The sequence below is a fragment of the Solea solea genome, chromosome 21 (assembly GCF_958295425.1).
Source record: "Solea solea chromosome 21, fSolSol10.1, whole genome shotgun sequence".
NCBI classification, from domain to species: domain Eukaryota; kingdom Metazoa; phylum Chordata; class Actinopteri; order Pleuronectiformes; family Soleidae; genus Solea; species Solea solea.
In genome coordinates this window covers 1,248,957-1,272,298 of record NC_081154.1, presented here as the reverse complement: position 1 = coordinate 1,272,298, position 23,342 = coordinate 1,248,957, and the positions used below count along the sequence as shown (strand labels likewise).

Below are 23,342 nucleotides of genomic sequence, written 5' to 3'. Positions count from 1 at the left end.
GTCTGCTGTTGTTGACTTGGCAGCGCCGCAGTTTTTTTGGAGTAAAATTCCGACGTTTTAAGAGCACAGTGAAGCCAACGCAAGTAAACACACGCAGGGTGTTTAACTTAAGCTGCAGCGAAACACTCCCACACACACACACACACACACACAGATAATCTGTGTTACATACCTCCGTCTTTGTCTCCGAGTACTCTTTCACTCTCTCCACTGCCACGATGTTTGTCTCCAGATCTGATGTCATTCGCACCATCCAGTTCAGAGACATGGTCACCTAGAAAAAACAGAAAACACGTTTAAAATCATTATCTAACGCAATATTTTAATAACAAAGTCACAAAGCTCAGTTTCACCAACGGATTAATAAAATCTTGACTTTTTAAAACGTTAAAACAATGATTCTCTGCAGTGTAACCTCCAAGTTCATCGCGTTCAAGTTGATTGACATCAATATTTGTGTAAATGACGCTACGTGCTAACGTGTGTGCGACATCAATATTTGTGTAAATGACGCTACGTGCTAACGTGTGTGCGACATCAATATTTGTGTAAATGACACTACGTGCTAACGTGTGTGCGACATCAATATTTGTGTAAATGATGCTACGTGCTAACGTGTGTGCGCCATGAGAGCAGTTACCTGCAGAGCGTAGGACACCGACAGACCCACAAGGCCGGGGTTCAGATTCTCTTTTCCCGTCACCGCAAACAGAGCTGAAAACAGCACGATGCAGTTCCCGATGAACTCGATCCGCACGCCGAGCCACCTGCAGGACATCACAGAGCGTTGCAGGAGGAGAGTGAGGACACGTTTCACCTAAACTCAGGGGCTGTCCCTACACAAACAAGTCTAGGTGACACGTTCAGTGTTTTATCCACACAGAAAACGGCACTTTTGGAGGCCAGAAAACGATGATGTCATAATCGCTTATCTTTGTTGTTGTCTTCTTTTTGTTTGCTTCACTTTAAGTTGTATTACCTTTCCTTAGTCCAAAATAAATCTCTGTTTATTTACTTCTCCAGGTTTGGTGTAGCAGTGCTACAGCGCCACGTACAGGTCTGGCATATGTACTAAAGTGTTTAGGGTCATTTTGGGGAATTTCCTGTGGTGAAATGCTAAAGAAAAAGATTGCTTCTGTTTCCATGTGGATAGAGCCTCGGCCTCAGTATTTTAGCGTTAGCATATTAGCATCGGGTCACATTTACTTCATACATTTCTGAGGAAAAAAAACACCTGACGACTCATTTATGCCATTAATGATAAACATAAATGTAGATGTCTGTGTTTTCTTAATTCTATCATATTCTTTATACCACATACATGTCGCCTACTGCAGCTTTAACTGCAGCCAAACACACCAGCGTTCATGTTGTGTTCGTCTTGAGACACGTCACGTACCTGTTGGACACGAGACCAGGATAGTGACTCTTTTGGTTCTCGTCCACTTTCATGTCGCTCATGTGGACAAAGGCAGAGTGTCTGCCGTAGGCTCGGATCACACTGGAGCCCGTGATGGTCTCAGAGAAATGAGAGTATATGGGCGAGCGGCTGACCGACTCCAGGCGCTTTAGCTGCCGCGACGTGGCCACGTAAAACCTCTACAGGTCGTCGAGGGAGGGAGGGGAGGACGGGAAAAGAGACAGACACACAGCGTTACGGCAGGACAAGACATCGCACATGTGCAGAGAATATTCAAATAAAAAAACAATTATGATGCACACAGACGATCCCACACGCACACACACACACACATGCAGGCATTCAGAGGGAATTAAGGAGGCGTGTGTGAACAAAACACCTGCGGTTTTCATTTTTCAGATTGTTGATCGGATGCCAGCGGAGGTTACACGAGTTAACCGAGAGCTGGAAGAGTCTCGGCTCACCTGTGTTTACCTCAGGAATGTCTCACACGCCGTCACCGGAGAGGATCGATGATGCACCGATTGTGGAATTACAGGCCGATATTCATGTTTACGAATGATTATTTTAATAAACGGTTCATCTATTGGTCAGTTTCTCAAATGTTTTTGTTATATAGAGCAGAGAAAACTGAAAAAATGCACATTTAAGAAGGTGAAAAGAAAAATCTTATTTCCTGGAAGCAGGGCCGGCTCAAGCCTTTATGGGGCCCTATGCTGAATTAGATTTGTGGGGGCCCCCAGCTTCACTCTTGTTTTTAACCTTAAAAGTATAAAAAATACTTTTTTCTGAGCTGGAATTAAACGAGTAAACGTGTTTAATGACCTTGGTTTTTAAAACGTAGAACAGACATACAAATGTACAAAATATAAAACTAAATAATTTAACATAAACACTATTTAGACTAGATCTAAATATATTTAGACTTCTTTAACTTGTCAAAATGTCACTCTGAATGTGAACTATGTTTGATTTTCAACTGCAGGTGTTTTGTTTTGTTTTTAATTACGTTTATACTCTCACATCAAAAATCAAGTGTATTCTCTGGTAAATCCGGCCTTTTTGAAGGTTGTTAAAGCAGCAGTTTTCCAGCAGCTTAGTTTTCATTTGCAGTTTCATTCAGAGACAAACATGATGCAGCAAAGACACAGGCCATGCAAGCGGACGCCACAGGAACATGATGACTATATATGTCGTATGTGTGTTAGTATGAAATAGAAACATAAACAAAGACCCTGAACGCCCCGTGAACCTGTGAGGTCAGTGACGCACACTCTTCCTTGGTCAAAGTCAGAGATTTTCTGCCTTGGTTGGACGATTAAATCTGTTCTACAAACTGTAAAAGACAGATTAACTTTTGTGCTGATGCATTAACCACCATAATTACCAGTTGTAAATCAAACATTCTGCTCCTCTCAACAAGAAAGAAACAGTCTGCTCTTACCAAAGCATTTCTGCAAACTTTCTTTTCCCAATATCCAATTTTGACCAGTATCAGAACCCTGTAGGCTAAATTCAAGGGTACAGGGATTGCCAGTGAGCATTTTTGATCAATGGGCAAGCTCAAAACGATCCTCCAAGATTTACCGTCGGAGCCCTGATATTCAAAATCAGTGTCACAATCACAAATTTCATCTCAAATGTTTCAATGACCACCACTTTAAGTTACTTGAGTTACACAGTAAAGATGAAAGGAAAGGAACAGAGCAAGAGAGGAAGCTCTAGAAGATTTTAAATCCCACTCTGGTTTGAAATAAAGATCTTTTCAACAAAAAAGTGGAAAAAAGTGTAAAGAAAACAGAAGTTTTATGGATGAAAGTGGTGAACAAAAAGCAGAAATAGGCCAAAAATATCGATAACAAAATCTCAATTACCACCAGATTATAAACTGAACCTAAAACCATTCAAACACAGAGAACAAATCACCCAGAAGTCCTTAATCTCACAGAATATAACACTTCACACCATTAGCTAATATTATTTGCTAACAAATCACCATGAACCAGATCTACCAGAGTTCACACTGCTCAAACACAAACACAGGAATAGAACCTACACCAGATTAAATGCTGGAAACGTAAAAGAACATCCGTCCTAAGAGTTCCTGTCACAAGAGGGCAGCATTCACACCTCAGAGAGCACAGACCTCCACTAAGGCTTGAACACCGTGTCACCGGAAATGTTTACATTTGGTTTTACATTTAGAACTTTCTGGATCTCCATCGCACTTCACCCTATTATAGTCATAACCATCTTACATAAACATAAACACGACAAAATAGACCCTGTACGGTTAATATGTGGCCAAAGTTCACATGCAAGGTCAGGTGTCTCATTGGCTGGTAGATTCTCACCCAAAATGTAATAGGAACATACTTGGGGGGACAGGAAGTCACAAACAGAAGAACAAATGTACAGATTTAAACCCACAACTTTGTCAATCCGGGTTACTTCAGATTGGATACGATGAGTAAGATTGAGTGAGTTGATTTCTGCCTCAATAACGTGTCAATAATAACATGTTGTTATGTTTTATAGGGAATTACAAGTATCAGTAAAACCAGCCAAGCTGCGTGTAAATTACAGACTAGCAAACTACGAACCACGCTACAGCTACACAACAGCTACACACACACACACACTACAGTCTCACAGACACACACACACACACACATGTTAGCAGACTTTGTTTCCGATTTACCTGAACCCACCAATAGAACAGCATTAACGGGGCTACGACTACGAGGAACATGGGGGTGAGGGCAGAGCATATGAGCAGCACATTCAGCGTGTACCAGAAGGTGCGCATCCATATGTCAATATTCTCAGGAATGGCGGAGTCTATAGTGTCCACGTCTTTGCTGAAGCGGTTGAGGAGCCGCCCAGTGGGCGTGCCCTCGAAGAAGGCCTGCGGCGCTCGCAGCACCCCCTGCAGCAAGTCGCGGTGCGTGAGCTCGGCCGCCTTCAGCATGCTGTGAGCCCGGCACAGCAGGCAGTTAACCAACAACAGCAAACCTGTGAGGAGGGGGAGGGGGGGGAGAGGGGGCAGCGTGTCAAGGGGCGTCAACACACAACACCGGCTTTTTTTTTTTATCAACAGGTTACGCCCCCTTCCTGCTGTGTGAGGGAACAACAGTGTCTGCTCAGGTTTCACCAGGTCACAGCTGCTACTGCAAACAAAAAAAGGTGTGTGTTTTTGTTTTGTCTGTTTCTGCTCAGGTTCACATGCTCCGCACAAACTGGGGGGAAAAAAGGTGCATAATACTGCCACAGGTGTGTGTGTGCGATGCTCTCTGAGCACGTGTTCTCATCTGTGGGGAATAATTACGTCAATAAACGCTGTTTGCCTTTAACATTATTACATTTACGCTGTTGGAGCTTCTTCCTGTTGTCAGTAATTTATTCTGTCCTACTCTACTCAGTGCTGTATGTTCTAAATACTCAGAGGTTAGCAGCATTACATTTTTAACAAAATAATAATATAATAAACTGTTAAGTGTGTTCACATTCTACTTAAGATAGTTTTTCTTTAAAATAAAAATAAAACACTGTCCACTACAATGACACGTGTCTTTGCTCGCTGGCAGTTGCCTCTGTACTGCCCCCTACTGTCCAGGTGAGTACTGCGTCTCTCGTACAGCGACAGGATACACAAGTCGACCATGTGTGTGCGTGTAATTAACAGCAAACACATCCACTGCCTAAAAGCAGAGGGACGAGTCAGTTGAGTTGATCAAGACTCTGTCGGCTTCACCCAATATACGCGTGTCCTGATCCATGGATGCACCACTCCTGCTCTTTTTCTCCCGATGCCGATGCCATTATCTCAACTTAATAGACAGAACCACAGAGATTCATGCCACTGAAGCCTAAAATGTTCTTTTTTCCAATAGTTGGGATTGAATCAAACCCTAGAAATTGACCAGAAAACAAAAACTTCAACCTCTTCCTTCAAGACCATTCACATCTGTTCCACCTTTCTCTCAAAAATGAGCATCAGCTGCTCAACAAAACCAGCTCCATAGACGTTCTACGCAGGTTGTAATAACAAAGCTCCGCCACTAGAGGGAGGTTGTGGATCACTAAACTGTTGTGCATTTCCAGTCAGGGCTGTGTTTGTGTGAGTGTGTGTTTTTGTATTTTAGGACCTTTTCAGGACCAGTCGTCCTCATGAGGAGGAACTGAAAGTTTAAAGTTTAGAGCCAAGATTTGAATTGTATGTTAGGTTAAAGTTAAGCTTAGACATTAACCAGTCAAGGTCACTTTATATCTGGCAGTTATTATTCAACCGTTTGGGAATTACAGGGCTGAGAAGCTGACGCCACAAACGTATGACGCGCCGGTGAAGTTCTGAGGTTCTACCGTAATGACAAGTATATGAGCGCAAGCGCCGTTTCTCTGCTTTCTCTGGTCTTGTACCGATTTACCCTCCACATTAAGGGATCACCCGGGGGGAGCTGACATAGAGCGCGAGGCGGGGTCACACCGTGGACAGACAAACGGCCCACGGTCATGAGAAGTACGCATGCCAAAAAGGACGGTAACAGAAGGGTTAAGGTGAAATATAACGCTTTGTTCGGGCTTTAAGGAGAAAATAAAATAGCTGTGTGAACATGTGTGTGTGTGTGTGAGAGGAAAGGCTGCAGGCAGGACAGGAAGTGTCATCTGCGGGGAGAGACCAAGTGATTTCATGACTGACGATAACAGCAGAACATCGTAGGCTACAGAGAGACAAAAAGGCCCAAAAAAGAAACACACAAAGCTGCGGCGTCAGCATGCAGGGTCACATGCCGTTCCAGGAACAGGAAGAAGCCACACATTCACAGAGACGACGGCGACGGAGAAAGGAGAAAGGAGGAAGGAGGAAGGAGGAAGAAGACAACACAGAGGAGGAGAGCGGATCGTCTGGCACAACATCATTCCCGAGTACCTGGACAAAGACGTATACGAAAGTCAAAGGCGCTATGACAACAGCAAAGATGGGAGTGCTGGAGATGATGACTATCATCGTTGAGAGGGAGATGAAGAAGGTGCCGAGGAACATGAGCACGGTGGACGGCAGCGCCTCGTCGATCACGTAGATGTCCTTGGAGAAGCGGTTGATGATGCGCCCGATGGGCGTGGTGTCAAAGAACGACTGCGGCGTGTGCAGCTTGTTGTCGAGCAGGTTATAGTGCAGCTTCCGTGCCGCGCCGATGTTTCCCATGGCTAGAGTGAAGGAAGAGAACATGACGAGGACACCTGGAGGGAGGAAGAGGAGGAGGAGGAGGAGGAGGAGGAGGAGGAAGAAGAAGAGGAAGGTAGAGTGTGGGATGAGAGCGCAGTGGAATTATCCACAGACGTCTGGTTCATGTTTCACTAAAAAAAACAAGGAAACTGTCAGACACTGAATGATGACCTGAGTGAATGAAGATGAAAATGAAGTTAAAAGTTTAAAATACTTTTGGCAACAGGATGTGTGAAAAGGCAGCGTCAGCAAAACTGTTCACATACACAACAACAGGTGATTTAAAGCTGGGATCACTCATTTCTTTCTTAAATATCTTCGGGTTGCAAAGGTTAGAAAAATTCCCAAAACTTTCCATTGGAACTCTAGTTGGGGATAATTTTGGAAATATGCTGAATTGGTAAAAAAACCCAAAAACTTTTAATGCTAATTTATTGGAATTTATGAGAATGAACTGTAAATTTTGGATAATTCAAAGAAGATACAGATGAGACAGATGATGCATAATACGATATCTGTCTATATCAAGCTAAATATCTATATAAATATAGATCTATTTCATATATATAAATAAAGATATTTAGCTTTATTTTACAACATAAAAGCGGCCAGCAGGGGGCAGAAGAGGCGTGGCCTCAATAGCCCCTGCAGTAAGTCATGTGCTGCGTGCCTGTGATTGAGGAATAGTGTCGTTACTCAAATCTGACAGTGGTAAACAAATATTATGCTGCAGTTTATTATTTACCAACTGTATTTTTGGTTCCCATCTTTAATTTGGAAAATGTGGGTGGAGCTTTGACGAGAGGGGGAGGGGGTGAGACGTACCTGTCGCCTGCTGTCGCTCGCTCATTCAAACTTACTGACCATGAGCTTTAAGTCAGACATCATTAGCTTTACTTGCTCCTTACCTTGTGCGAGGCCCAGCGCCGCGTACACGCCCACCCTCAGGTTGACATTGTCGCCGGTCTGATTTCTCGAGGCGTCGTTGGTCCACTCGCTGAGCCAGACGTTGGCGCCGATGGAGGCGGCGCTCTGGCAGCCGTACAGGAAGCAGATGAGCACCGACAGGAGCGGCCCCACGGCCTTCACGTACTCCTTGTACACTTGGAGTTTCACCTGGTGAACACAGAGGCGTACGTGTTACTAACTAATGATGTCATATTTTTGACTTCAGGCGCTGTTCCTGCCCCTGTAGTGCAGGTTTATTGAGTTTTAATTTAGATCCTGCAGATATAACGTTGTCTTGTTTATCCTAGAGAGGAACTGCCTGTTTTGTTTTTATCCGTTTAAACAGAAGTTCGACGATGCCACGGTTTGAGATTTGAGAAACCCAGCGATTATTATCGTCACAGAACACAGACACCGACCTTGCCCGTCTCTGCTGTCTCGGCCTGTATGAGTTGCTCCATCTTCTCTGGTTTCTTCTTGTCCGACGGATCCGAGTGTTTCCTCTGGCTGCTGCCGTGCTTCCTTATCGAGCGACACCGCGGGTTTTCTCCGTCTGACGAAATGATGCTGATCTGCCTGGAAGAGCCAGAGCGGCAGAGACACAATTGTGATATTTATTGATATCGTGGACCATGTATCGCGTATCATATCGTGAGGTTCCCTGTGATTCCCACCCCTAAGTGGAGGGCGTGAAAGTCGATTCAACGTCTTTTTTTTACCTCATGAATTGTCTCTTGGCTTCGTTGACGACCGGCTCACTGTCCACCATGTCTATGTGGTTGCTGAGCGCGTCCTCTGGAAACAACTCCTCGTCTTCAATCAGCTCCTCTGTGAAAGAGTGTTTAAAATAGAGCTGCTATAGACCTTACTATACATACATGAGGAGGAAGAGGTGACGCTGCTTTACCGAGGGCCGGCTCCTCCTCCACGATGTCCTCCACAGCGTAGTTCCTGAGGAACTCGGCGAAGTCACCGTTCTGCTTGAGCAGCTGCTGGTAGGAGCCCATCTCTGACACGTAGCCGTCCACCATCACCATGATGTTGTCCACCTGAGGCAGGAAGGTGATGCCGTGTGTCACCAGGATACGTGTCTGCAGGGCAGGGGGGAGACGACAACACAGAGAACACGTGAATATCAGTCCCAACAGTCTCTCACGTGGGTTTCACTGTGACATCTGTTCCAGCAGCTGAAGAGACGGCTCGATGTAAGACGAAGCCAGGCACTGACCTGGACAGAGAAAAGGCTTAATCTATCAATTTCAAAAGGGATTAGACACCAGGGCCAGATTTGATTTCAATTCGAAAAGTCCCTCAGACCTGGAAAAACAAATTCAAAGAACTAAGGCTGCACATTTACATAATTATATTCCAAAACATTCAGCCTACAGTTGTCCAGCAGAGGGTGCTGTGAGCAAAGCTTGGCTTTCACAATCACCAGACACCACAGCAGCTGAGGAGAGGAAATACTTCATCGACGGCAAAGTCATGGACAAATCTGCTGACTCGGGTGTTAGCTTAGCTGTTAGCGTCACAGACGATTTGTAATTGATAATCGATTAATCGATTAATCGAGTCATCGTTTCAGCTCTATGTGAGAATACCGCGGCCAATGTCTCGTATTATTTTGTACTATTTTAGCGAGACTTGAGATCGATCTAAGGATTTTATTGAAAATCATACTTTTTTAACCCAGCTCTATTATACACTTACACAAACATACTCATACTAACTTTGAAAGACTTTTTAAACAACAGTCAATGTAAACTGATGTCAAATACAACAGATAGGAAGGAGCAGCCATTTCGAAGCCATTTCCTCTTAACTAAAGGTCAAGCCTTTAACGTTATCCCTCAAACTACAGGCAGGCAGACAGACAGACAGGCAGACAGGCAGGCAGGCAGGCAGGCAGGCAGGCAGGCAGACAGACAGACGACTTTATTAGGCAGCGACAGTAGCTGTCATGAGGTTTTCTTTAGACTACAGGTTATCAGTTCTCTGTTGGTGCAGGTTAAGTCTGAAAGTTTAATGACTTCCCTTGATAACAAAACACGGTCACACTCAGGTCATTATCTTCTCTCTCTCTCTCGTTAGAATATTTTCATAGATATGAAAAACAAAGTGCTAAAAACGCACAACTTCCTCCCTCATAAAAAAGTGGCTCACGCACACACAACAGACGGCTCTCACCTTGTCCTTCAGCGCCCCCTCAGGGCCGATGAGGTTGTCAAAGATGTGCTTGGCCACGTGGGCGTCCACGGCGGACAGCGGGTCGTCCAGCAGGTAGACGTCGGTGTCGCTGTACAGAGCTCGGGCCAAACTCACCCTCTGCCTCTGACCGCCCGAGAGGTTGATGCCCTGCAGGAGACACAGCGAAATCAACACAATATATAATAACACTGGATTATTTGTCAGAATATTTCCAGATTCCAACGTCTTTTATCTCCAGTTGACACAGTGTTCAACTTCCAAACTACACAGACCTTTGTTTTTATGTCTTAAATCATTTCTGTCTCGTCTTTATTCTAGGTTCATCTCGAGGTTTGTCCTTCTTTTAGCAACTTATTGTCTCCAGTTCAATCTGAATTATTTTGTGATGGGTAGGTGATCGCCCAAGTACGTTCCCATGAATGTTTGGTAAGAATCAACTAGTGATGTCACAAAAATGATCACATGAATATAATTGTAATCAAATATACATCTTTGTACGATTTTCAGAAAGCAGATACCTTCTCTCCTATCTCCGTCATGTCTCCTCCCGGCAGCACTTCCAGGTCAGGGGTCAAAGCGCAGGCTTCCAGAACGCAGCGGTACTTCTGCTCATTGTAGGGTTTCCCAAACAGGATGTTGTCACGCAGCGTGGCGTTCTGTATCCAGGCCTGCTGAGGTACGTACGCCACCGAACCCTGAGGACACGGACGACACAGAGGACGTTGTTATCCCCTCACACGATGAAAGAAGGATAACAAAGGTTAAAAGTGGTGCTGCCACTTTCTTCTGTGTGGTGAATGTTTTACCCGGATAGAAACGTCTCCCTCCACTTTCTCCATCTCGCCGAGCAGAGCTGAGATCAGCGAGGACTTCCCGCAGCCGACCTGTCCGACCACGGCCAGCAGAGATCCCTGAGGCACCATCAGGTTCATACTGCAAACACACACACACACACACAATAAACACCATTATTCTTAAAGCTTTTGCCTCAATGCACGTTTATTGAAAAGATTGTTGCAGATTATGTCATTTTATGCTGGATTTTGTGTATTTTATTATTTTTTTTGTAGTATTTTTGTTTGCTTTAAGCTCAGAAGAGTTGTATCTGTGACTTAACCTGGACGTGTGGCTGCTTGTCTCGTCTTATTCCTTAATTTACACAATTAAGCATTTTGGCTGCTTTTTTTTTCTATTACTATGTTTAAACGTACAGTATATACAAAGGATATAAGAATGTGTGTCTCCGAGACAATTTTAACCAACTATATAAACACAGCTGAGCAAAGACTACTCAAAATGCTTAAAATCGGATTGAATTGGTGACATTAGTGAAATACGTCACAGTTCAAAGTTCACTCGGCTCCTTTTTATGAACAAAAAAAAGAAAAACGTTCTATTTTGTGACTTCTGCATAATTATTGTGACTAAAAATGTGATATAAAATGAATCATAACTTTGACTCAACAACACATAAGAAGACGGAAAAAAACACCCCATCTTTTAAAGCCTGAATATGTGACCTGTAAACACACACTCACAGCATGTCCATATAAGAGCTGTGTATTATTCCCATGGCAATTTGCCATAATCGGCATCTGGCTGAATTACAAGGATCAGATTAGGGTTGCAGCAATTATTCAATTCATCGATTACGAAATGAATCATCAAATATTTAGAGAATCAATTATTCGGTTCTAGTTTTTCTGATTTTATTTTATTTTATATTTTATTTTATTATAGTTTCTTTGCTCCATATCAATAATTTTTGGTTTGTGGACAAAACAAAACAAGTTTGGGAAACACTGATTAACATTTTTCAACATTTTATGACATTTTCTGGACCAAACAAGTGTTGAACTCTTAGACCAGCGGTCAGCAACTGGCCCGCTAGATAAATTCAAAAAACGTTTTGTAATTTGAAAACTGTCAAATTTGATTTGATTTGAACATTTTTTCAGGAATTTTAGGAAGGCAGTGGTTCTCTATTATTTTCTGTCATGCCCCCCCTAGAGGACAGAAATGTTTTCTGTCCTCTAGGGACAGAAAACATTCCCCCAAATTAAAATTCTATTGAGAACCTGATCATTTTTATTTATTTATCTGTATAAACCACTGTATGAGTTGTCCCGCCCTGCCTCTCACGCCCGCCCCCCTCCCTTGGGGAAACCCTTGTGTGTTCTGCCCTCATTCAATAAACGTAATCATTTATAATAGTTCTAAGACGTGGGAGAACGTGTGACTTCTGAGACGTACTTGTGCAGAACGGGAGAATCTTCTTTAGCCCAGGTGAACTTCCCGTTGACGACCGTCACAGAAAAATCTGACGGGAACAAAACAAAACAAAACAAAGAGTTACCTTGTGAAGTGTAAAAATCTCTGCGGACAAAACACCAGAAGAATCTGTTCAAGTGATGAGTCACGCAAACGCGCTCTAGGCTCTGAGTCACTGGGTGAAAGGTTTGAAGAGGAAGGAAGCTGTCATTCAAGGGTTTACACTAGAGCGTAGAGTGACACTGCAGATTCTGTAATTATGAGAGTCTGGTTAGAGGTTGTGCGACTCTGTGTTTGCGTTACCTGCGGCGGTGTTCTTCCTGTCCACCGAGTCCGGATCCAGCTCGTCGTGATTCAGGAAGTTTTGGATTCGCTTCAGCGAGACGCTGGTCTGAGGAGCACACGACACGACGAGCACTTTAGTGAAAACTGTCCCCCAACAAACATGAGAGGGAAAAAGAAGACGAGCACAAACCTGCACCAGGCTGCTGATGACCTGTGGCAGCATGTTGAGCGGAAACCTGAGGATGTTGAAGAGCGACAGCGACACAAAGGCCTTCTCCGCGTCCAGGATGTTATTCTCGTCCACGTACACGTACACGGCAAATGTCGTCAAGGCAACCTGGAGACCAACCGGCAAAAAAAAAAACACCTTCCCGGTTACTGTTACACAGTGGCTGCATTAATCTGACAGATCGACCAGCATTTAATCACTGAGGTGAAATCCTACATCCCACTACACCAAAGCACATTGAAAAAAAACAACGATTTGACATCACGCCACCGCAGAGTTGTTGATGCACTGCTGCCTCTGTCACACAGTTCACAAGTGTTTTTTATGGCTTCAGAGTTGGAAATCCCAAACTCACCACACGAGGCAGCAGTGTGCCAGCAGTTCCTGTGTGCCCCCCGAGCTGAAATCACTGATTTTCTGAATGGGCTTTGGTGTGGGAGAACGAGTGATTTACAAACTTCAGTTTCCTGTTGTAAAAGTATATATATATATATATATGTATATATATCGTACCAGGAAGGGGGCGCTGGTCCAGGCCATGGTGGACACTGCTCCCAGGTAGGCCGTCTTGCGCAGCACGTTGAGCTCCTTCTGCCGGATGGCCAGAACTTTGTCTCTGAAGGAGTTCTCCCAGGCGTACAGCTTCAGGACTTTGATGCCGTTCAGGATCTCGTTCATCAGCTTGATCCGCGCGTCCTTGTACTGCATCTGCTCCACCTGGGAGACGACACGGAGGAAGAGGACGGACACAACTCAGGGCAAGAGGACAGACTGCTCTTTAATCAGAAAAACAGTTAAAAAACTAACAAGGAAAAAAGTACAAACTTTGTGCCACATCTATTACCACAAGGTGGCAGCGGGAGCAAGCATTTAGTGAGTGGACTTCATGTGTGTTTGCAGAAGTGAGGAAATTTACAAGATTTCTTGAATGCATCTTAAAGCTGCTCCTCTAAGCTCAACACATTATAGATTTTGCAGAAGACACAAATTTAAATGAACCTCGTAGCATTTTTAAAATACATGTAAGGCATTGATAGATATGAAAAATCAATAAATATATGAATGGTTCAAACAAGCAAAGATTATGTAAAGATTATATAAATCACATATTTAAACGTAAAAAATAAAGACATTAGCATCCAAAGAGTTAAAATCCTCAAAAGAGTAGCGGCACATTTTGTAAAATGGTGAAACCATGAGTTGATATTATGAAAATAAACAGTAAACTGACGCCCGAGTCCCAGTTTGCCTGTCGTTCATACCTGGTAAGCTCGGGTCTTCATGGCGATGACGGCGTTCAGAGGGATCAACATGATCATGACGGCCACGCCTGCGAGCACGGAGGGGCCGAGGGTCTGTCAATCAAAGCACAGGACAAAACATTTAAGGACAAATTAAATATGTAAATATGTATGTATATGAAATACAATAACACGCTGATGAGATTAGGTGGGTTTCCATCAAACCGCAGCCTCCTCCCTGTGTTGAAATCATAAATAAATAAATACATCCTCTGATATCCGAAATGAGGCCTGAAACACATCTGAATCACATTTGTGCCAAAAAAACTAAAACGTGCAAATGCAGCATAATATTTGCTTCACAGCAGTCGATAAAAACCACATGTGCATGCATTTTCTTGCAGTTTTTTTTAATCATGTAATACGTTTGAATAAAAACCTAGTTATTGTTATATATTGTTGGTTGTGTGTAATTTTATTTCATTCACACAGGTTATCCCATTGAGACACAAGCTCTCATTTACACCACAGTTACAGACAGACAACACAACAATAAAGGAAATGTGTAAAAACCTCAAGTGAATAAATGGATTCAAATACTAGCAGGTTCCACATGGACCCTTAAAAAATGTCTGCGCACTGACCTGCCACAGGAAATAAAGAGCCAACATGATCTGCATCGGAGCCGACCACAGCATGTTGAGGAACGTGGTGAGGTCCATGAACCTCTGAGCGTCCACCGACATCAGGTTGACCACCTCGCCCACTGTGCTGGAGCGCTTGGCCGAGTTCGTGATCACCAGCGCCTGCAGGAGAAAACCACAACAACCGGAATCAACACTGGAGGTTTTAATTCTGCCGTACACACACACACACACACACACCGGGCGGTGAGGGATTCCTCGCGTACCTTCCTGTAGATGGCGCCGATGATGGCGGTGCGTACGTTCATGCCAGTGACGAAGCAGTACTGGAAGTGGTGGTGGAGGATGAGCGTCTGCAGGAACGCCGTGAAGAACATGAGGAAGGCCAGAGAGTATCCCCACCAGTCAGGGACGCCTTTCTGTTTGGTGAAGGAGATCAGCATCCTGGAAGAAAACACACAAAAACCACATCCATCAGCTCTAATAATGGCTTTCATTAGGACACGTGTAGAATAGAGCTGCATTTGTAATCTGTCGATGATTTTCTCCATTAATCGAGTAATCGTTTGGTCCATAAAATGTCGAAAAATGTTGAACATGATGTCAAATGTCTTGTTTTTGTCTACAAACCAAAATGATTCAGTTTTTAATGATTTCTTTGTTTTATGGAGCAAAGAAACTAGAAATTGTTCACATTTAAGAAACTGAAACAATCAGAAATCTTGTTTTAATCATGAAAAAGGCTTCAGACCAATTAATCGATTATTAAAATAGTTGATGATTGATTTGGTAACCCATTAATAATCGATTAATCGAGTAACTGTTTCAGCTCTAGTGTAGAATAATATCATCAACACCTTCCTGCTAATTAGCAGTGAAATGAAAATGAAACAATGAAAAACTACATTAATTCACAAAAGAAAAAAAAGTTAATAAATTAGCACAATTTTCATAAAAAAATAAACAAACATATTTTTAAAAGTAAACTTTCAAACTTTCTTTTCAGCTTAGCCTATTTTTTAACAATATTTTAATCAACTTGTGTTTATTTTTATTCTATTGTTCATTTTTTTTCTTTTGCATTTTATTGTACGACTCCTTTTTATATGAAGATACTATTATTCCCTGTGTATAATATTCATTAATATACGGAAATTCGAACTCTGTATGTTCTTTAGAAAGCAAATATCTATACAACCACACGGAATGATGTGATTATTCTCCTTCATATTCTTGTATTATACTATTATTTGAAACACAGTCATGTGCTTTACAAGACAATAAATAAATACACTAAATATATGAAAAGGAGCATAAAAGTCAAAAAGTTAGAGATGAGAAAATGAGAGGAAAAAATATCAAATATGGTCAAAAAATGTTTACATCTCTGCAGGGAGTTTGTTCCAAAGACAGGGGGCGCTACAAGGTTGTTTTTTAAGTCTGGATTCATTAGGAGAATTAAAGGTAAAAATATTTGCATCATATGTTTGCATTCTGAAGAAAGCCGGCAGACATTTTGAATAAAACACAGCTAACCAAAGCAGCATGCAAAACATAAACAAACCAAAAAATGCAAATAACACAGGACCTGAGAAGAACTCTGGTTTTTTCTTACCTGAGCAGCTGAGGGTTGACGAAGGTGATGCAGTCCTGCAGGAGCTTGAAGCCGGAGCCGATCAGGAAGTAAGGGCCAAAGGTTTTGATGAGTGCGCGCAGGAAAGACGGCTGGCGGGGAGCAGCTTTCTGATTGGACAGCAGCACCTCCGTTTCCACCGGCCTCACGCAGCCGCCTTCTGCGATGCGGTTGGGGGTGATGGAGGAGGACGGCGGGGGCTTGTAGTACAGCGCCTGGTTCGGCGGACTCGCTTCGCTGTGGACGGAGGAGATTTTTTATTCTGAGATGTTTATAAAGTGTCATATGGCGCTTAAGTTGATTCATTTATCAAAATGACATTTGCCGCTCTAGGAGTGAGCTCCCAAACAAAAAAAACAAGGGAATCCCTGACCAAGAGAAGAAAAAGAACTTCACACCCCATGAATAAGAGCAGCAGCAGATTACATCAGCGTCCATCAGTGAAAGGCCTTCACGGAGGCCCTTGTGTGTGTTTTTACAAGGAAACTGAAAACAATCCTGTATTTTACCGGCAGCTGGTGAAGTAAACTGGGGAGAGGCTGGGATTTATGTCTCTATTTTTACAGCCGTACCAGCTGTAAATCCTCATGATTCACATGAATGAGTTGCAGAAGTGATGTGGGACGAGGAGAGAGAGCGGACTGTAGATCAGAGTTCCAGAGAGACCGGAACATCTCATATCTCCACGGCTCTCTGAGGTCTTAGAAAAGCGTTTCTTTGATTCAGGGTCATTGACAGAGGCTGTATCATCATAATCCTAATGTTTAGAGATCTATATTTTAATGCTACTCACTCCACTCCATTTCAGTTTAAGAAAAAAATTCTACACAAATTCTTTAAAACATCCAAACGAGGTCTTAGTTGAAGAAGTAACTGTGCACGTTGGGTTTAAAAAGTTTTCTATCTTTGTGAGAACCAAAAAACTATATAAAATCTATGAAGTGAGGACATTTTGGCTGGTTTAAGACTTGGTTTTAAGGTTAAAAATTTGGTTTAATTTAAGGGTAAGGGTAAGAGGCTCAGGAATGCATTATATCTGAGTGTCCTCACAAAGATATCTGTACAAACGTGTGTGTGTGTGTGTTCCCTCAGTTCCCTTCAGTTATCGGAGCTTCCAGAAAAACATCACAGTCATCGTTGCAAAAACCACAAAACCACACACACGTGCAGAGAGAAGCCCTGCCCACTAAGACAACATCCTCTCCCCTCTGTTCTGACAAGGAAGTGAAAGACACGGACTTTTGACAAAGACAGGATTTAAACTTGGACTTTCATAGAAACTAAAGAGGGAGAAAAATGCCGTTTTACTTGTTTCAGAATTCTCGTTCCGTGAGGTTTATATGCAAAACTAGAGGCTTGGATTCTGTCGAACAAACTTAAGTTTTCTTCTTCTACGTTCTGTCCAACGGCTCAAATATGAATAATAACTGTCGTAATATTCCACGTAACGCCGTGTACAGGCTGAACGAGAGTTCCGAGTTCGTTGATTCACACATAAAACAAATATTGATGCAGCAGCACATGACTTAGAAGCAAAGTGGAATAGAAGACGAGTAAGAATGGAGATTTAAAGAATATAGAATAAAAATAAAGAGTGAAAAGCATGAAATCTGCATCCATTTTGCGACTTTGATATTTCGGTGACCCTCTATTACTGGGTCACAGTGAATGTGGACAATGGTAAACCAATTAATCAGGCAATTATATATTTGGCAAACATTTGAATATATTATTCTTTAAATGTGATATCTTTTTATTAATATTCATTTTTTTTTTTAAATGTGAAATGTTTTTATTTAAAAATGTGAATATTATTTTTTTTATTGAAAATTTGAATATTTTCTGGTTTATGGATGAAAAAGGACTTTTGAGTGACGTTGTTTGAAATTTGGGGGAAAAAGTTGCCCAACAAAATATTATTCATGATTCGGCCGTGGCAGACAGTCAAAAGAAGTCAAAGTGTATCTGAAGCTGCAGCCTGATACTCAGTCTGTCAGTAATTCACTGTAATAATGAACCAGCGCTGGCTGCGACAGTACATTACAGCAGCTCTCCAGTTTCCAGCTTTAACCTCATTTTCTTCCCCAATAACCTGCTCTCTGTTCTTATTCCACTGTGACAGAAGAAGAGGCTTTTATTCTGAAAGTGTTTTTTGTTTTCTTACCACTTGGCCTTGACCTGCTCCTTCTCCCACTCCCGCAGCAGTTTGGGGACCATCACTTTGGAGCTGTCGCGCTTGTTCAGAGACCACAGGTCTTTGGCTTCCAGAGGCATCCTGTAGCCTTTAATGGCCATTCTGAGAAAAAGAGAGACTTTAAATCAATCTGCTACAGGAAGCGTGCAGTTACAGCAAACAAAAATCCTCCATCTGCCTCCCTCTTAAATCTGTTTACGTTTTCATTTTCATTCACTGGATGAAATTAGATTTTTTAAACTCAATAAGAATTGCTTTCCACAGAGAGAGACTCCGCCGAGCTTCCTGGGTTTCCCCTCATCATCATCGTTGTGTTCTCGTCGGATCGGATTCCACCGGATATTAGCTTGATCTATTTTACAGTGTGTGTGTGTGGGAGGAGATATCGGCTTACGGTGCAAACACTGAGAGAAGATGCTATGGACGAAAAATACCAGAATACGGTTGCTCCGAGGCATGAGCTGTCAATCATGACGAACGTGTTCACACGAGTTTTCTGTCATTAAAGAACCTGAAAATCCACCTGACTTAAGGACATCACATTGCCAAGTTTAGATTATGATTTAAAGTGATTCATCGTCAAATATAAATACATAATACAGGTTTTTTTCAATAATTAAATCAAGTTTTTTTTCAATCAATTTCTTAGCTTCTTAAATGTGCATATTCTCTGGTGTCTTTGCTCCATTTAAACAAAGAAATCATTAAAACTGAATAACTGTTTGGTTTTTTGGACCAAACAACAAATCCATTATTAATGGAGAAAATAATCAGCAGATCATTTCATAGTTTCAGCTCTACAAAAAGTGAGGAACCATTTGATTGTTTTTGGTTCATGTGTTCATTTATGGAAAAAACACCTTCATTTTGTTTTGGTTTTTTGTTTGTTTTTTAACACCGAGTGTAAATTTGGGTTTTGAATCATGTCTGGATCAGTTGTTTGTACACTTCATTTCAATTTTATCTACAATATTGTACAAAGATTTTAATTGTTTTTTGGAGTGTAACACTTTTTATTTTATTTTATTATTATTTCTTAATAGAGAAACACTTTTACGTCAACCTCGTTTTCAGATACGGAGTATTAGGGGCAACATGTGAACAAATAAATAAATAAACAAACAACATAAATAAATCAGAATTTTTCAGATTACAGTGAGAATTCTCCTTTTTTTGGGATTAATCTCAATATTCTGGCTTTTATTACTTTTGACTTTGTTTTAAAACATATTCACATGTGGCCGTAATCCTCTTCCATTCTTATTTTCTTATCATTTGTTATTGTTTTCATGCTTTCTTTCCTAGAGTACTTGTATTTATTCATTAATTTTATGTCAAAAACAAACTATACTTTAAGATAAGATAAGCCTTTATGTTATCATATTAACTTGTAATATGTAATAAAAGGCTTATTCTTACATCACAAAAAACAACAATTTTTAATTTAGAGCAATTATACGCCTTCACAAACATACTTAGGAGTGGTATATATATTCATTTTCTGCCAATAAACCTTAACGTTTTTTACATATTGAACATTTAAACCACGGCAGAAGAAGTAAAGTCATATATCATATTTGAGAAAAGCCAAAATATGACATTTCTTCGTCTTCTAATTGTCTATAAATGACATTATTTCCTCATTTGACAATGACTTAGTGACACCATGGATTGACGTGTGAATTTACCTTGTGAACCACCAAAATGTGAGGGTGGAGAGAAAACCCGCTGTGGACTCGGGACAGGGATTCTGAGCAGGGGGGGGGGGAAATAGGACAGAGAGGTTAAACGAGGATAAGAGAGGGTCATACGGTTGACTGTTCTCTGCGCATGAATGAATGAATGAGTGAGTGTTTTAACGAGCACGGAGAAGAGACCGGAGCACATTCTCTCAGACACACTTCCACACTCACGGGGTCTGTGACGACGCTGGAGAAGAGAGGAGGCTTCTCGTTGAAGCAGCAGAGGATCAGCTCGCACACCGTCAGCGCAAAGTAGATGTAGAACGTGGTGAAACGCAGCTTGTCGGTCACTTCGCTCTGAAACGGTGAAATGAGGACACGGCACAACACAAATAAATACTGTATTATGATCACGACACTTCAGCCAAATCATTTGTGTTACAGCAGAATTTGACCATATTTATAGCCTTCATTTAACATAAAAAAAAGCCAAAGAAATTACTCTCACTCTCACTTCTTTTAGAAGCACAAACATCTCAAAATAAATCTTTTCATGAGTCCAGAGAAATAGCTTTATGTGCAGCTTTATGTCCACATAATCTCCTATATATAGACTAAGAATAACTATTCTTTCTAAGCCATATCTCCCATCTTTACAGAAATAGCATCATTCCTCTTCTCTGCAGTGCAGATGTCCACCTCCACCTCTCCAGGTTGTCTTCCACCTGTCCCCTACTCTCACTACAGATTACAATATCATCTGCAAACATTTTTCAAGGACCCTGCATGCATGTCCCACACCACCCGTGGAAACCCCATCCGTATTCACGTAACATCCGACTGAATTAATCCCTCCCATTTATCATGAGTTCTAATCAGATTCCTCATAAAAAGATCTAAGCAGTAGAAATGTTTAATAGGTCACTAATCTCTTAAGAAATGGGGGATTTATTTGGGAGTCGAGTAATTCCAGTGGATTTCAGCTCCGTGTCTCTGGAAGCGACAGTAATCAGCTGTGTTGTTTATCACTACACATGTGACTATGTTTCCTCTGCTCGTCCAGCAGAAGAAAACCCCAACGCTGTTATCTCTGTTATCTCGCTGCAACAGGCTCAGATGAGTGACTGCAGGGAAAAGGTGACATGACTGTGTTTTAAACAAGTCCATTCATGCAACACTCCTCCCCCCCCCCCACTAGGGCTGTCACCATTTTCCAAGAATCAAGTTCAAACTCATCTATCTCTGGTCATTATGAATGAATTATGAGATATGATTACGACCTTATTACAGGTCAAACTTATATACCCGGCGGATAGATGTCGTGTCACTGGATAACAAAACAGTCAAGGGGACAAGCAATGTTTTCCACCGACATTTCCAGGGACTTTTATGACCGGAAACTTATTTACCTGTGTTAAATTTAATCTGTGTGGTTTCAAAGTTCCAGAAAACAACACTTGGTCGTTTTGTGTCGCCGACTTAAAAGTCGCACTGAAACTCCTCCTCAGCAAATACGATCAAAAGAGCCTAGACCGTTTTAGGAGGAGCTAACTATGGCTCCTGTACGTCATGAAAACATATTTTTAGACCCGACTAAAAAAGATCCTGAAACCATTTTCAGTCTTTACTCCACAGCTGGAATGTTTCTAACGTATATATAATGTATGAAGATGGAGAATCTCTGTATTTACTTGACAAGGTCTATGTTTGTGTGTGTGTGTTGTGTGTGTACATGCACTCACCTGGCTGGACGCCTGCAGGATCTTGGAGCGGAAAGGCACGATGGCACACAGCACAGACAGGAACCAGAAGATGAAGAGGATCCCTGAGGACTGAACCCCGCGTAACCTCTCGTACTGGATCAGAAACGTGGCCAGCAGCTGAGAGAGAGGGAGGGAGATATCAGGGGAGATTCTGAGTTAGATTAGCCGAGACAGACTCACTGAGGGCATGCGAGGTAAACCGTGCTCTGACTGGGTCAGTCTTTCATTCTCAATGTTCCTCCTTCAAACACTGCTGGCTGCCGCTCAGCTTTTATGGCTTTTCCGTGTCCTGACACAACCTCCAGCTCTCGCTTATTAAAGCACTCTGCTCTAAAAAGGAGCGTTTCTGCCTCGTTATTGCCTCGTTGAAGCTGCTGCAACAACAACTAATCGATTCAGCGAGGAAAACTGTCATTTGAAGGATTTGGTTTAATTTATCCAGATAGATAATCTGCACTGTAACTCAAAAAAATACAGTGTTTTCATGAAACGGGTCATAAAAAGGCAAAAATGCATCATTTGTAATAATGTTGATGAATTAAAACCGACACAATACAGACAGTAAGAGTTAGTAGATACTGTTTTTCCCACAATACACTGCAAAAAAGAACTATAGATGAAGATGTCGGTGAAACAGCTTCCCAACAATCAAAAAACTAGTTTTAAATCCAAGAAGACGTAGTGTTTCATTTTCCTCTTCTTTGTGAAGTTTAATTGCCGGGTTAGGGTTATTCATTTCCAAGTCATTCCCAAGTTTGACGGATATCTGAAACCAAACGTGTTTGTATGGAATTGATTTTTCACACACACACACACACACACACACGTCTCTCAGCTGCCTCTAACTCATATTCTGCAGCCAATGTAAACGTGCACTAACAGAAGAATAACACAGGAGCTGTTTGCCAAAAATAAAAACGACTGCACTCATCGTTTTTTTCAGAAACACTGTAGTTGTAACACAAGTACTTGTGAAAGTGTGTGTGTGAGAGACTGGGTCATGTGATCATGTGATCCACTCATCGGTGCAAAGGAACGTCCACTCTGCTGTGGAACGCTGACTGAGCTCAAAGTGAGCAAAACCACTTCCTCACAAAAAACATACTTATCGTTGCGTCTCTGGCGATTCCCACGCCTACGTATATGACAGTATTTATTTATTGATTTATTTGAATTAGGACAATGCATATTCATCAACATGTCAGCATAGAGCAACAACGCAAATATGCCGGAGTTAGCACAATAGCTCATTTTCATCCGTTGTCCTAAGGCAGGTTAGTACAGTAGACATTCAACAGGACATTAAACAAAAGAATACATAAATCACAAGACATTACACATTACAAGTAAACCATAGACACAGACCATAGACAAGTTACATGTAAGTTAAGATTAAGACTTTGGGGCCCAAGAGAAAGAAAAAAAAAGTGAACCGATATCGGTTCTCAGTATCGGTATTAGTCAAAATCACTGGATCGTAAATATCGGACAGATAAAAATGTAAAATCTGATACAATTCGAAACAGATGTAAATAAGCAACAGCATTTTAGCTGAGTCATTGAACAGATATTGTTATATAATATTAAAAAGACCCTT

At 41.8% G+C, this 23,342-nt stretch overlaps 1 protein-coding gene across 2 annotated transcripts in view; it reads right to left on the bottom strand.

Annotated features, from left to right (window-relative positions):
* Window positions 1-23,342, bottom strand: part of abcc3 (ATP-binding cassette, sub-family C (CFTR/MRP), member 3) — a 41,133-nt gene that overhangs the window by 3,465 nt on the left and 14,326 nt on the right. The window contains exons 4-26 of one of the 2 annotated variants that reach the window (XM_058620694.1): window positions 21,725-21,862; window positions 20,214-20,339; window positions 19,989-20,050; window positions 18,271-18,402; window positions 16,089-16,343; window positions 14,740-14,917; window positions 14,474-14,635; window positions 13,851-13,943; window positions 13,102-13,305; window positions 12,550-12,696; window positions 12,378-12,465; window positions 12,057-12,123; window positions 10,610-10,736; window positions 10,322-10,498; window positions 9,783-9,950; window positions 8,503-8,686; window positions 8,315-8,423; window positions 8,015-8,171; window positions 7,556-7,763; window positions 6,351-6,661; window positions 1,400-1,599; window positions 641-767; window positions 173-274 (exon numbers count right to left, since the gene is read on the bottom strand). In XM_058620694.1, the coding sequence (XP_058476677.1) occupies window positions 173-274; window positions 641-767; window positions 1,400-1,599; window positions 6,351-6,661; window positions 7,556-7,763; window positions 8,015-8,171; window positions 8,315-8,423; window positions 8,503-8,686; window positions 9,783-9,950; window positions 10,322-10,498; window positions 10,610-10,736; window positions 12,057-12,123; window positions 12,378-12,465; window positions 12,550-12,696; window positions 13,102-13,305; window positions 13,851-13,943; window positions 14,474-14,635; window positions 14,740-14,917; window positions 16,089-16,343; window positions 18,271-18,402; window positions 19,989-20,050; window positions 20,214-20,339; window positions 21,725-21,862 (3,522 nt within the window). Of the gene's footprint in view, window positions 1-172; window positions 275-640; window positions 768-1,399; window positions 1,600-4,121; window positions 4,436-6,350; window positions 6,662-7,555; window positions 7,764-8,014; window positions 8,172-8,314; window positions 8,424-8,502; window positions 8,687-9,782; window positions 9,951-10,321; window positions 10,499-10,609; window positions 10,737-12,056; window positions 12,124-12,377; window positions 12,466-12,549; window positions 12,697-13,101; window positions 13,306-13,850; window positions 13,944-14,473; window positions 14,636-14,739; window positions 14,918-16,088; window positions 16,344-18,270; window positions 18,403-19,988; window positions 20,051-20,213; window positions 20,340-21,724; window positions 21,863-23,342 lie in introns of both variants that reach the window. The other variant, XM_058620693.1, reaches the window with a different exon arrangement.